This window comes from Puma concolor, chromosome E4 (genome assembly GCF_028749965.1).
Source record: "Puma concolor isolate L17-30 chromosome E4, mPumCon1.1.hap2, whole genome shotgun sequence".
NCBI lineage: Eukaryota > Metazoa > Chordata > Mammalia > Carnivora > Felidae > Puma > Puma concolor.
Window position 1 is genome coordinate 10,389,067 of NC_141683.1, and position 14,554 is coordinate 10,403,620.

General features: G+C 42.5%; 1 protein-coding gene across 6 annotated transcripts in view; it reads right to left on the minus strand.

Annotated features, from left to right (window-relative positions):
- Positions 1-5,644, minus strand: part of MIA3 (MIA SH3 domain ER export factor 3) — a 55,924-nt gene extending 50,280 nt beyond the window's left edge. For 4 of the 6 annotated variants that reach the window (XM_086694809.1, XM_086694808.1, XM_086694804.1 and 1 more), the window contains exons 1-2: positions 5,485-5,644; positions 2,440-2,573 (exon numbers count right to left, since the gene is read on the minus strand). In XM_086694809.1, coding sequence (XP_086550935.1) covers positions 2,440-2,573; positions 5,485-5,617 — 267 coding nt within the window. In that variant the 5' untranslated portion in view covers positions 5,618-5,644. The remainder of the gene's footprint in view (positions 1-2,439; positions 2,574-5,484) is intronic. The other 2 variants (XM_086694807.1, XM_086694806.1) reach the window with 1 other exon arrangement.
- Between the last annotated feature and the right edge of the window lie 8,910 nt (positions 5,645-14,554).

Genomic DNA, 14,554 nt, shown 5'->3' on the forward strand with positions numbered 1-14,554 from the left:
GGCTGGAGCCTAGAGCTGCCTCAGATTCTGTGTCTCCCTCTCTCTCTGCCCCCCCCCCCATACACTCTCTCTCTCTCTCTCTGTCAAAAAAAAAACTAAAAAAAAAAAGACTCCCCCCCCCCCCCCAAGGAATCTGTAACACCAACAAAATGAACCTATTTTTCCCCTTATGTAGGTTTCTCAAGCCTTATTTTCTGTTGTCTGGTATTTTATGGAAAGTAAGTTTCCACAGCAGGGACTGGATATCTGGAAGTTTGGATAATCCTAAGGACATGAAGAATTCTCACTCCTTTTGGTAAAGAAGCAGTCCACATCACACTTCTTAGAAAGGAAAGGACGATAACTCATAAGGCTTTCAATCAGGTCACTCCTAGGGAATCTCCTCATTAAAAACATCAAAGCCTGGGGCGCCTGGGTGGCGCAGTTGGTTAAGCGGCCGACTTCAGCCAGGTCACGATCTCGCGGTCCGTGAGTTCGAGCCCCGCGTCAGGCTCTGGGCGGATGGCTCAGAGCCTGGAGCCTGTTTCCGATTCTGTGTCTCCCTCTCTCTCTGCCCCTCCCCCGTTCATGCTCTGTCTCTCTCTGTCCCAAAAAAAACTAAATAAACGTTAAAAAAAAAAAAAAAATTTAAAAACATCAAAGCCTGAGTTTTATTTACAACAGTCGAAACATGGAAGCCAGCCAAGTGTCCATCGATAGATGAACAGATGAAGACATGGCGTGTGCATACATGCATGCACGTGCGCACACGCACGCGCGCACACACACACACACACACACACACTGGAATATTACTCAGACATAAAAAAGAATGAAATCTTGCCATCTGCAACAACATGGATGAACCTAGGGGGTATATAATGCTAAGTGAAATAAGTCAGGCAGAGAAAGATAAATGCCATATGATTTCACTCATAGGTGGGATTTAAGAGATGAAACAAAGGAAAAAAAGAGGCAAATGAAAAAACAGGCACTTAAATCCAGAGAACAAACAGCTGGGTGCCAGAGGGGAGGTGGGGGGGGGCGGGGGACGGGGGAAATAGGTGATGGGGATTAAAGAGCACAATTATTATGATGAGCACCAAGTAATGTATCGAATTGTAGAGCTGCTATATTGTACACCTGACACTAATATAACCCGGTGTTAAATATTAATATATATTTATATATATATTATATTATATTAATATATATTAATATATACTTACATATATTATATATATATTAATGTATATTTAATATATTAAATATATTTCATTATACTTGAATTTTAAAAAAATTTTTAAAAATTTTAAAGCACGATGGAGTCCCTGCTTTCCACATCTGCCATCAGGGCACCTGTAAAACTGCCCGGGAAGACAACAGCTGGGGGCCCTCCAGGAGCAAGTGTCTGAAGAGTGGAGGGCGGGGGTGGGCAGCAGGCTGACCCAGAAGATGCAAACAAAACATGGAAACAAGAAAAACACACAGTGAAAAGGGCATTTTGCTCTTTTAACAGACCGGTAACAATATACACGATTAGGCTGCCTATTTCCAGACCTGCCAATCTTTCACAAATGTTAATGATTTAGAAAAAAAAGAGGGGCACCTGGGTGGCTCAGTCGGTTAAGCATCTGACTTCAGCTCAGGTCATGATCTCATGGCTCATGGGTTCAAGCCCTGCGTCGGGCTCTGTGCTGACAGCTCAGAGCCTGCTTTGGATTCTGTGTCTCTTTCTCTGACTTTCCCCCACCTTCTCTCTCTCTCTCTTTCTCTCTCAAAAATGAATAAACATTTTTTTTTTTAATTTTTTTTTTCAACATTTATTTATTTTTGGGACAGAGAGAGACAGAGCATGAACGGGGGAGGGGCAGAGAGAGAGGGAGACACAGAATCGGAAACAGGCTCCAGGCTCTGAGCCATCAGCCCAGAGCCTGACGCGGGGCTCGAACTCACGGACCGCGAGATCGTGACCTGGCTGAAGTCGGACGCTTTAACCGACTGCACCACCCAGGCGCCCCAATAAACATTTTTTAAAAATTAAAAAATAATAATTTAGAAAAAAAGAAATACACAATCAACTTTAAACATGAACACCTGAAACAGTCCTGCACAAAGTTTACAGGATTAGGGCTAATGCTCACGGCAATGAAGTTCAGAATTTTCCGTTTTCGCCACTTCAACCTTTCCTGTGCACGGAGGAGCCACAGCTGATAAGGCTCATGACTTAATGCTGAGCAACAATAACCAGAAGCAGTTGGGCCCTGTTTAAGGAACAGAGCCCCCACCTAGGGCCAGGCCTGATGCCTGCTGGTGACACACAGCCATCCTGTTTTCCCAGTCCAGCAGAGGGGACACGTGAATGCCATCAAAGACCCCAAGAAAACAGTTATTTAAACCCATAGCCCTACAGAAGCCAATAAAGAGTAAGAAAATAAAGTATGTCAAATTTGTACTTACACTTCCAGCCCAAACTTCAGGCGGTCTCCCTGCCAGTTTATAGTAGACATATACGGGGTCACCTTTTTTAAAACTCACGAAACGACAATCGGGGCCTGTGAAATCTTCTAGAGCCTCACCCCGGTACATTAACACTGTAGGTAAAGACAAGGCGGGGAAAAAAAAGAGAGGAAAAAAAAAAAATAGATGTCAGGATTCAACTTTCAGAGTCCACGCTGATTTATCAGGAAAGGTTTCTTCTATTCTGTAAACAACAATCAAGTTTCTCCAGTACTCTCTGGAATCAATTGCTTTCAATTCATATGCTCCAATTAACTAAAATCTTTAGAGCCTTATCATTATATATCATCTCCTACAAGTAGACAGGGGAGAGGGCCGCTTTCTCTGTTTTTCTCTAAAGATAATGCTGGGAAACAAAAAGCAGTGAGTCCACTGCCACACATGGCTGGTCTCAAGAGAAACTCTCTAACCTTCTTGTCCTCAATCTCTGCTGTTTCATAATCCTAAAAAGCTTCACTGTGCAACTGGATAAATTCAAGTGCAGATGCTGTCTGGCTTAAGCGTGACTGCATGCCGAGGTAATAAGGAACAGGGGAGAGCACCCAGGAACCCCCGAGGGGTCAATTAACTTGAACTAACACTAAAAGGCACGATCTTTAAGTGGCTGTAACTGCTACCATGCATCAGCAGTAAACATTGTCAACTTCACTTGAGGCCACGCTGTTCTCCCCGTGCAGTATCTGGATAAATTAATGGGAAAGTATATCACATCCTATTATGGGTCCAATCACATGACAGGGTAATGTGGAATTATTATGACAGTAGGTAATGTTGACTGTCCCCAACATTACAAAGGTTTCAAAACAAAGGGAAAATACCCTCATTTATTTATGTCTATACACAAAAATCACAAGTGGGCATCACATATTGCAGGGACAAGCAAAACTATGAGAATTGTTCAGTAGTTACCTTCAGTCTTAAAATGCAGGACATAAATCACACTGGATCTAGAAACTGGTAGAAGCAGAATTTTTCTTTTTGGTGGCCAAATACACAGTTTCTGATGTAAGATGAAACGGACAATAGACGCAATTAAATAGCAGAGAAAAAGAAGGGTGAATGGAAAGAATACTTTTTCTTAAAGCCAATTAGCAATACATTAAAATGTATCTTTAAATACATACTTGGGGGGGGTGAACAGATAGATCTGAAGGCGGTTCTTTGAATTTTGACGCTAAAATCCGATTATTTTAATATATGCCCAGCATCCAAATCCAGATAGAATTGGGGGAAAGGCCAGGTTGAAGGTAATGGGCAATTTCAGATTGGGGGTTCTATCAGAACTGGAAGTGGTAATGTTTCTTTTGTTCCCCCTTAGAAGAGATCATGGAGAATCTATAACAATAAACTAGATGACAACATAATGCACACAGTGAAACAACTGTCTGGAAAGTACACAAGGACAGCACACACACGCACACCTTACTAAACAAACACTTTATGCAACACGGTCCCAGACCCTGCTCAGCCGCTGCTGGTCGTTCAGTTACATCTGTTTGGACACACGCCATTTCTCAACTTAAGTGACAACCACGGGCCCTTCCAACACCATGCCTCTGTACTAAGGAAGCATCAGCGATGTGATTCTCCACGTTAACTATGGTTTTGAGGAACCCAAGTCAGGGAGTCCTTGAAAGCAAAGCATAGCAAACATTCGGTCTTAGCCAACCCCACTTGCTAATCACCTGGGTTTGCTCAGAGAAAACTGAAGGCAAAAACTGTAAAATCGGCTCCACTTTTGCATGTTTAGTTGCTTCAGCCCTAGGTTACCTCTAGGAACCAGTTTAACGCAATCCACGATGCCTCCTCCTCTTGAACGGTGTTGCAGTGGATACAAACTCCTCCAATTATGAAATTTGCTTGTGAATAGCACCGATTTGAACATAAATAGATAAACTGCAGCCATGCGGCCTCTTCGGCATGAATATTTTTTCTATATGTGTTGTTTACAATTTACGAACAGCGGTTGTCACTAAGTTACAAGGTTATTCAAGACCCTCCGGGAGACGGTAAGAATGATTCCGGTCCCACAAACACAGAGGGAGAGATTCCGACAACACAAGTGACTAAAGCTAAAGCTGATCGCGTTTATGAAACCCTTGGGGGAATGCATTATGATTACTTTAATAATCCTCATCTGATTCTGGACATCTCTGGCCTCCTCGCCGCCCACAGTCCATCCCCCACCCCCAATCTAGGACTGGGGAACAATTCCGCTTCCTGCGCAAAGAAGAGGAGGCTGCTGGTCCCAGGTGGCCAATGCAGATTCTTGGCCTCTTTCGAGAGCGAAAGATTTTGGCCTTCCGAAGGTGCCCTCCCAGCCTGGCTGTTTGCAAGGAGACACCCAAGCACAGAAATGACAGGACTGAGGCAGAGCCGGGGCGGAGACCTTGGAATACACTGCATGCTTGGACTCCGGGCTCGTCCCAAACCCAAACTCCAATCCCTGTCAAGAAGGCGGTAGGAGCCCCAAACCCGAGAAAGCGGCCGGGCGAAGGGGCAGCGCCAGCGCGCACTTCCCGAGTCCTAACACCGACCCGCCACGGGGAGAGCACCCGCCGAGCCCTGGGCGCATCGGCGCCCCGACTGCACCCACCCAAGTCCCCGCGGCGGGGGCAGGAGAGCGCTCCCTGCAGCGCGGGGAGCCCAGGGTGCGCGGCGCGTACCCCATGTGTCCCGACTCCCCTCGGGACCGGGCGGGAGCTAGCGCTGCGAGACGCCCCCGAGGAAACCGGGGGCCACCGCCACCCCTAAGACCCCGCCGCATCAGCAGAGGGAAAGGAAACGCTGGCAACAAGTGGGAGGCGCAGCCCCCCGACCGGGGCCGGCGGGCGCCGAAGACCGAGGGGACGGCGCACGGCCCCGGCGATCGCCCACCCCGTTGTCGCGCCCGCCCGGCCTGCGCCCCCGGCCGGCTAGCGGGGGTGCCCGGCTCCCGCCCCCGCGCGGCCCAGCCGCCGCCGTCGCCGCCCTCCCGCCACTCACTGCTGCACTCGTCGTCCGCGCACAGCTTGTGCTCCGAGAAGCGCCGGCTTGTGCCCGCGTGCGGCTGGCCCGGCACCCGCCAGGCCAGCCCGAGCAGGAGCAGCCAGAAGAGCAGCCCCGGCGCCGCAGCCATGTTGTGGTCACCGCGGGGGAGCCGGCGGCGCGGAGGCGGAGGCGAGGCGGGGCGGGCGCCGGAGGGCGGGGCCGAGGGCGGAGCGCGGCGGGCGGGGCGCGCGGCGGGGCGCGCGGCGGGGCGGGGCGGCGCCGGAGGCCGCGGCGTTCCGGGGCGACACGTCAGCACGGCCTCGGCGAGGGGCTCGAACCCGCTACCCCGTGCTGTCTCCGCCCCGGCGGCCCGCGCTCCTGTCTCCGCTCCCTCGCCCGCTCCTTCGTATTCCTCGCTCACCGGTCTCTGCGACCTTGGAACCCCCACCCCCACCCCGCCGTCCCAACACGGGTCCCCTCTGGCAGCTTCTGGTTCCTGGTCCAGCCCAAACCAGCCCACCTCCCACTCCCCTAAATGTTGGTTCGGTGCCTCCTTTTCCAAACTACCAAATCCCACCCACGAGTTGCCGCTGTTAGTCTCCGGATTGAGGCTCCCAGGGGTTCGTTCAGGCTCCCGGGGGTTCCTTGGGGGTCCCATCCACGATCCCCTTAGATTGGGAAGGGGCGTGAGTAGTGGAATGGTGGGTTGGTGATGGAAATTAGAACTAGTGGCCGGCTTGGTCTTTTTTTGGTTTTGTGTGTGTGTGTGTGTGTGTTTGTTTGTTTGTTTGTAGCCTTGGGGGATAGGGGTAGGCTGTGTATACCAGGGCTGAGGTCTTCAGATTCTTGGGCCTTTATCCCTAAGGAAGAAGTAATTCAACACAGATGGGTTGAGCTTCCATTTTATGCTATCATTCATGCCTTGGAGACACTAGGCTGGTGTGGGGAAAGATGTAGGTCAAAAGACAGGTATCTGGCCCTTGTCAAAAGAAATCCATAATTTAGTGGAAACTAAAAGACATCAAAACAGCGAAAGAGAATAAACACCAGGTCGGGGGGGGGGGGGGGAAGCTAATTAATTGCAGCTAACGTTTATTGAGTTCTTAACGCCCAGGTGTTATCCTAAGGTCTTTAAACGTATCAATTTGTTTAATCTTCACAACAATAGAGGATGCTATTACTATCTTCATTTTTGAGATGAGTAAATTGGGGCATTTACACATCTAGTGAGAGATGGAGCTGAGATTCAAACCCAGGGAATATCCTTTTTATCACAATTCTGTAAAGCCTCCATCAAGCAACATGCAATATTTTGTATTTTCTGACTAGGGGAAGCAAAATCTTTTTTTTAAATAATTTTTTAATTTAATGTTTATTTATTTATTTATTTTAGAGAGAGAGAGACAGAGCGCGAGCAGGGGAGGGGCAGAGAGAGAGGGAGACACAGAATCCGAAGCAGGCTCCAGGCTCCGAGCTGTCAGCACAGAGCCCGAAGCGGGGCTGAAACCCATGGACGGTGAAATCATGACCTGAGCCAAAGTCGGAGGCTCAACCTCAGGAGCCCCACAAAATCTTTTTATAAATCACGATATAACTAAATTCTCTGTATGGGGGAGGGGAAAAACGCCGTAAGCCTGCAGTGGCTATAATGTTCTGCCTTTGGAGCACTTGGCATTTGACTGTGACCAGGGGCTTCTCACTGCAGTATTCTCTGCTAAGGTTATTCATCCACCTCAACACCAAACCCATCAATTGGTTTCCAAACTAATTGGATTCTTTAAAAGCAGGAGTAAAGGGGCACCTGGATGGCTCATTCAGTTGATTATCTGACTCTTGCTTTTGGCTCCGGTCATGAACCCAGGGTCATGGTCCCAGGGTTGTGGGATAGAGCCCTGCATCAGGCTCCAACTGAACATGGAGTCTGCTTAAGATTCTCTCTCTCTCAAAAAGAAATAAATTGAAGAAAGAAAAAAAAAAAAAAACAGAAAAGCAAGAGGAAAGAATGTGGCCTGTCCATGCGATCCATAGTGTTGAATAAAGAAAAAGATGTGATGTTCACATAGATGTTCACAGTTGTTTGACTATAGGGGCCATGAGATATCCCATTGGTCCAGTGTAGTTCCCATAATTCTCTGGAGAGAATGTACAATGGATAAGGTCACTGGGCATCCAAGGATAGTGCCCTCAGGGGTTCATTTCTTTTCTACTCTGTTTATTTGCGCTAGAATCTTAGGTGTATCTAATGGGCATCTTCAACTTAATTGGTTAAAAACCAAACTATTTTCTCTCTCAAACCCCTCTCCTTTAGTCTTCCATATCTCAATAAATGCCATTTTAATTCCCATCTTCCTGGTGCTCAGGTCAAAAACTTACAAATCATTCATGACAACTCTTTCTCTCACACCCAATCCGACCCATCAGCCAATCCTGGGTGTTCTTTATTTTAATAACTTTACTGGAATGTAATTGGCATATGATAAACTGCCCACATTTAAAGTGGACAGTTTGATAAGTTGTGACATATGTATATTCCCATGAGACCATCATTATAATCAAGATAAATCATGTATCCATCACTGATAAGAGTCCTCATGCTCCTTTGTTATCTTCCCTCCCCTTTTCTGCCAATCTCCAAACAACCTTCTGTTGCTATAGATTGATTTGTAATTGCTGGATGTGATATAAATGGAATCGTACAGTATATATTCATTTTTTGTTTGACTTTATTCACTCAGCGAAAGCATTGGAAATACATCTAGAATCTGACCACTTCTCACCATCTCCTGTGTTAACACTGTAGGCCAAGCCACCATCATCTCTCACCTGAAAGGTTACAATAGCCTTCTCACTGTTCTGCCTTTGCCTCCCTAAGGTCTACCCTGTCAATGGCAACCACAGTGATCATTTCACAATGTAAATTTGGTCATCTCTCTCCTCTGCTCAAAACCTTACTACAGCTTTCCATTTCCAACTAAAATGCAATGACTGTATGATGGACTGTACTGTATTATTTGATCTGACCTAGCTCATCCCTTTTACCCCCACTTCCTAACACTCTTCTTTCTGTGTTAGTTCCACTCAAACTCGCCAAGTCCGCTCTTGCATCAAAACATTTGTACTTGCAATTTTGCATCAACCTAGAACAGTTTCCCCAAACAGTCCACCTAACTAGTTCCCTCACTTCATCCAGTGTCTGTAATGACACTATTTCTTGTTAGAGAAGCCATTCTTGATCACTCTATATAAAATAGAGCTCCTTTCGTGATTATCTAGCTCATCATCCTGGTTTGCTTTTCTTTAGAGCACTGCTACCAGCCTTACATTTATCTGACTGCCTCCTACCCCAGATAGAAGTTCTTTGGGAGCAAGAAATTTGTTTTGTTCACTGCTATAACATAAATGTCTAGAAAAATGTCTGGGATGTATGAGGTACTCAACAAATGATTCATTAGATGAACCCATGATAACTCACATATGATAAATATATTACACCACTAACCTACATGGAGCCTCCATATGTAAATAGTACCAAGAGAAAATATGCTATAAGAGCAAGGTATTTTGTGTCTTCCCCTCAGCAGGATCTTCAACACATGGAACAGAACCTGGAATACATTTATTGTTGATTAAGGGCATATTTGTTGTGGAGAGAGTGAATGAAATCACTGTGTATTTTTTTCCTATGTATTACCAGAATAGGTAAGGCAGATAAAAGTAATTCTAATTTTTTAAATTTCTATTTAGAGTAGAATTAATAATTCATTGGTGGAAAGGGCAAAATTCCAAAATGATCTAATTCCATATTACTTTGCTAATATTTACTTTGACAAATATTCAGATATGCTTTTACATGAAGGATGAGAGCTCTCAGTTGGTGAAGAACTGCCTGCTAAGTCTGTTGATTTTCCAGGTTTTCACTTATCTGCATTCTTAATTATTATATTATTGCCTTAAGAAGATATTAACAAGTTAGATGGAGAGAAAATTTCTCATCTGACCACAATGAGGGTGATGGTGGTAGTCCATATATAGTATATATATATACTTCCATATATAGTATATATATATACTATAATCCACTGTATATTTATCCTGTATATTTATGTATATATATATAATTATAGTGGATAAATCAGCATTCATTTTTTTAAGTTTATTTATTTATTTTGAGAGAGAGAGAAAGAAGGTGTGTACACGTGGGGGAGGGGCAGAGAGAGAGAGGGAGAGCGAGAAAATCCCAACCAGACTCTGAGCTGTCAGCATGGAGCCTGATGTGGGGCTCGATCCCGTGAACCATGAGATCATGACCTGAGCCAAAATCAAGAGGCAGACACTCAACCAACTGAGCCACCAGGAGCCCAAGCATTCATTTAAAAAAAAATTTTTTTTAACATTTATTTATTTTTGAGAGAGAGAGACAGAGCATGAGCAGGGGAGGGGCAGAGACAGAGGGAGACACAGAATCTGAAGCAGGCTCCAGGCTCTGAACTGTCAGCACAGAGCCCAAAGTGGGTCTCAAACACATGGACGGTGAGATCATGACCCGAGCCAAAGTCGGATGCTTAACCGACTAAGCCACCCAGGTGCTCCTGCAGGCATTCATTTTTAATAGCATTTGATTATGTGGTCCTGATGCTTAACATAAATTCTAATCCTAAGTGTATTATTAACACCTCAAATGGAATTTTCAGGTAAAATTGAGTAAAGGTTGAGTAAAGGTGGAGGTAAAGGTTGAGTAAGAGTTAAAAAAATGTTGGGGGGGCATAAAAAATAAGACATGGAGGGCTCCTGATCTTAAATATTTTGCAGTCTGCTTAAGAAGACAAGAGAAATACATCTGAAACAAATAGAAGGCAGAATAATAACATATATAATTGTAGCCTTCCCATGGTGCCTGCCCAGGAACTTCTAGTAGGACTAATACTAAAGTTTCCAGAAAGAACCCAGTTTATTGCCAATGATGAAACCACTCAGAGTTCAGAGAATGGTGTAAAATATTTATTGACATATTTATATGTCTTCCAGGCAAGATGGAATAACAGGGGTCAGATTTACCCCCCCACCATGTTAAATATCTGAAAAAAATGGGCAAAATATATGAAACAATTTTCAGACATTGGACAATAACCAGTAGAGGACAATGATCCCTAAGATAAGTGGAACAAATGAGATGACTGTTATGATTGCTTCAGCTTACTCTCTGGGTGAAGTTTCCTGGCCATAACCAGAGAAAGGACACTCAAACTGGTGATCTACTTGAGTTGAAGAGATAGATCTGAAAGTTTGGGGAGGTCAAGGCAGCTGGAATTTGCAGGGAAGAGAATAGGAGAGAAGAGAGCTGCATGGAGAAGACAGAACTGCACAAACAGAGCTCCAGAGATCTGCAGAAGGTACTTTCAAGTCTTCGGCTGAGTAATGATAAGCACCTGTGTGTAAAAAAACTACCTGAGACCAGGGAAAGAACCACCAGAGAGGACAGGAAGAATAACTGTTGTAGAGAATAGTTTGTGCTCCCATCAGTCAGAGTGGAAAACCTGTAATAAGCAGGGCATCAGGTAGACTGCTCAGAAAAGGGGAAAGTGTCAGCCTATGATTGAAAGCTCCTCTACCAAAGCTTTAAGACAAACCTTGAAAATGTCAAAATGGTTCCAAGTAAATTGACTACATTCCAGAACAAAGCTAAAGAATATTTAAAAGAATACAAAATATCCAGTACCCAACAAGGTAAATTCACAATGTCTGGAATCCAATAAAAAATTATAAGGCACACAAAGAAGCAGGACAATACAATGCATAATGAAAATGAAAATCAATCAATAGAAATTTTCACAAATGACACAATTATTACACAATATAACACAGTTATATTATGTATATTGGATATACATATTGTGCTATAGAAAAGCATAAGCATGCAAAGTATAAACATAGAGGATGTAAAAATGATCCAAATTAAACTTAGGTAAACAAAACAATGGCTGTGATGAAAAATATTAATAGGAGGGATCAATAACAGATTAGATACTGCAGAAGAAAACATTACTGAACTTGAAGACAAGGCAATATAAACTCTCCAAAAAGAAAGAGAAAAGAGATGGAAAGAAATGAACAGAGCATCAGTACACACACTTCAGTCCAATATATGTATAATTGTGGTCCCTGAAGGAGATGGGAGGCAGAAAATATGTTTGAAGAATAATAAAAGCATTCCAAATTTGCTGAAAACTCACAGATCTAAAAAACTCAACAAACCCCAAGCACAAGAAACATGAAGAAAACACCAAAGCATATTAAATTGCTTAAAACCATGGGTAATTAAAAAACAAAATTGAAAATCATTTAGAGAAAACAGACACACTATGTACAGAGGAGCAAAGATAAAATGACGGAAGACTTCTCATTGGAAAAATAGAAGCCAAACAGTTGTTTGACATATTTAAAGTGGGGGTGAGGTTGGGGGTGGGGAATGACACTCTGGAGTTGTATACTAAGTAAAAATATTTTTCAAAGATTAGGTGAAGTCTTTTCAACACATGGTGCTGGGACAACTAGATATTCGTATGTGAAAGAATGAAATTGAACCATACCTTATACCGCGTACAGAAATTAACCTAACAATGGATCATAGACCTGAATGTAAGAGCTAAAACTATAAAAATCTTAGAAGAAAACATAGGGGAAAAATCTTGGTGTATGCAATTATTTCTTAGATATGACACTGAAAGCACAGCAACCAAAGAAAAAATAAATTGGATAAATTGGATTTTTTCAAACTCAAAACTTCTGTGCTTCAAAGGGTATCATCAAAAGAGTGAAAAGATAAACACACAGAAAGGAGGAAAGTATTTGCCATTCATATACATGATAAGATATTTGTATCTAGGGGGCACCTGGGTGGCTCAGTCAGTTTAGCATCCAACTTCGACTCAAGTCATGATCTCATGGTCCGTGAGTTTGAGCCCCGTGTCAGGCTCTGTGCTGACAGCTCAGAGCCTGGAGCCTGCTTCGGATTCTGTGTCTCCCTCTCTCTCTGACCCTCTCCCATTCATGCTCTGTCTCTGTCTCAAAAATAAATAAATGTTAAAAAAATTTTTTAAAAGATATTTGTATCTAGAAAATGTGAAGAACTCTTTCTTAAAAAACAACTTCTATTTATTTTATGTGTTTTTAAAATGTTTTATTTATTTTTGAGAGAGAGATAAAGAGAGCGAGAGAGCATGAGCAGGAGAGGGGCAGAGAGAGAGAGGGGGAGGGCAGAAGATCTGAAATGGGCTCTATGCTGACAGCAGCAAGCCTGGTGTGGGGCTCGAACTTATGAACCATGAGATCATGACCTGAGCTGAAGTTGGACACTCAATGAACTGAGCCACCCAGATGCCCCAGAATATATAAAGAACTCTTAAAATTCAGTAATAAAAAGACAAATAACCTAATTAAAAAAAAAAACCCACAGAAAAGAATTCAAATAGACATTTCTCCGGAGAAAATATACAATGACCAGGAGTGTAAAAAGGTGCAAACACTTTGGAAAACAACCTAGCAATTCCTCAAGAGGTTAAACATAGAGTTAACATATAACTAATTAATTCCACTCCTAGGTAAGTAACTGATAGCAATAAAGAATATATCCACAGAAAACTTTATATACAAATATTCATAGCATCATTACTTATAATAGCCAAAACTGGAAACAACCCAAATGTCCATCAAGTTAATAAATAAAAAAATAAGTAAAAGGTGGTCTATCAAGACAACAGCAATAAAAAAGGAATGAAATATTGATATATACTACAACAGAAATGTCCCTTGAAAATGTTGTGCTAAGTGAAAAAGCCACCCACAAAGACCATATATTATATAGCTCCATTTATATGAAATGTCCAAAATATTTGAATCTATAGAGACAGAAAGTAGATTATTGATTTTCTAGGGATTGAAGAGATAGGTGTATTGGGAGAAGACAGATAAAGAGTACAGGATTTCTCTCTGGGGGTGTGACCAAAATGTTCTAAAATTGATTGTGTGATGCACAACTCTGTGAATGTACTAAAATCCATTGAATTGTACACTTCAAATAGATGAAGTGTTTAGTTACGTGAATTATATATAAATAACACTATTACAAAAAAAAAGATTTCCCATCACATAAAAGCAAATTTCTAAATATAAAAAACAAAGCAAAAAGATGATAGAATATATTTTAAGATACACAAAAGCTAAAAGAATTCATTACTACCATATCTATACTGCAAGAAATGTTGATGCTCTTTAGGCAGACAGAAATGACCAGATGAAAATCTGAGTCTAACAAAAGAACAATACAAGAAATGTATGTGTGGGTAAATACGAAATATGTTTCTATTTAATGCACATAAAATATAAAATATTTTTTCTTATTTAAAAAAATCTCTTAAAAATAATTATTTAAAGCAAAAATAATAACATCTTGTGAGGTTCACAACATATGTACAGGTAAAATGTATGGCCACAATTAGATAAAGGCAGAAGAGGATAAATGGAACTATACTGCTATAAAGACCTACAGCTATAAGGGAAGTGATAAAATATCACATGAAGGTATACTATAATAAGCTAAAGGTGTGTACAAGCTAAATGCCCTATAGCAATGCAAACAACAACAAAATCACAGAGAGGTAGAGCTAGTAAATCAACAGAGGAGGAAATAACACGTTTAATTAATCCAAAGGGAGAGAGAAAAAGAGGAAAGGGGGAACATAGAACAGAGTATACAAACAGGAAGAAAAATACTAAGACCACAGATTTAAACATAATCATATCATTAATTGCATTAAATGTAAATGATCTAAAAACTCCTTTAAAAGGCATAGATTTTCAGATTCAATTTATAAAAAGCAAAACTCACCTATATGCTTCCTACAAGAAAACACACTTTAGGGAGGCTGAGTAGTTCATTTGGTTGAGTATCTGCCCTTTTCTTTTTAATGTTTATTTTTGAGACAGAGAGACAGACAGAGACAGAGCACGAGTGGGAGAGGAGCAGAAAGAGAGAGAGACAGAATCTTAAGCAGGCTCCAGGCACCGAGATGCCAGCACTGAGCCCAAT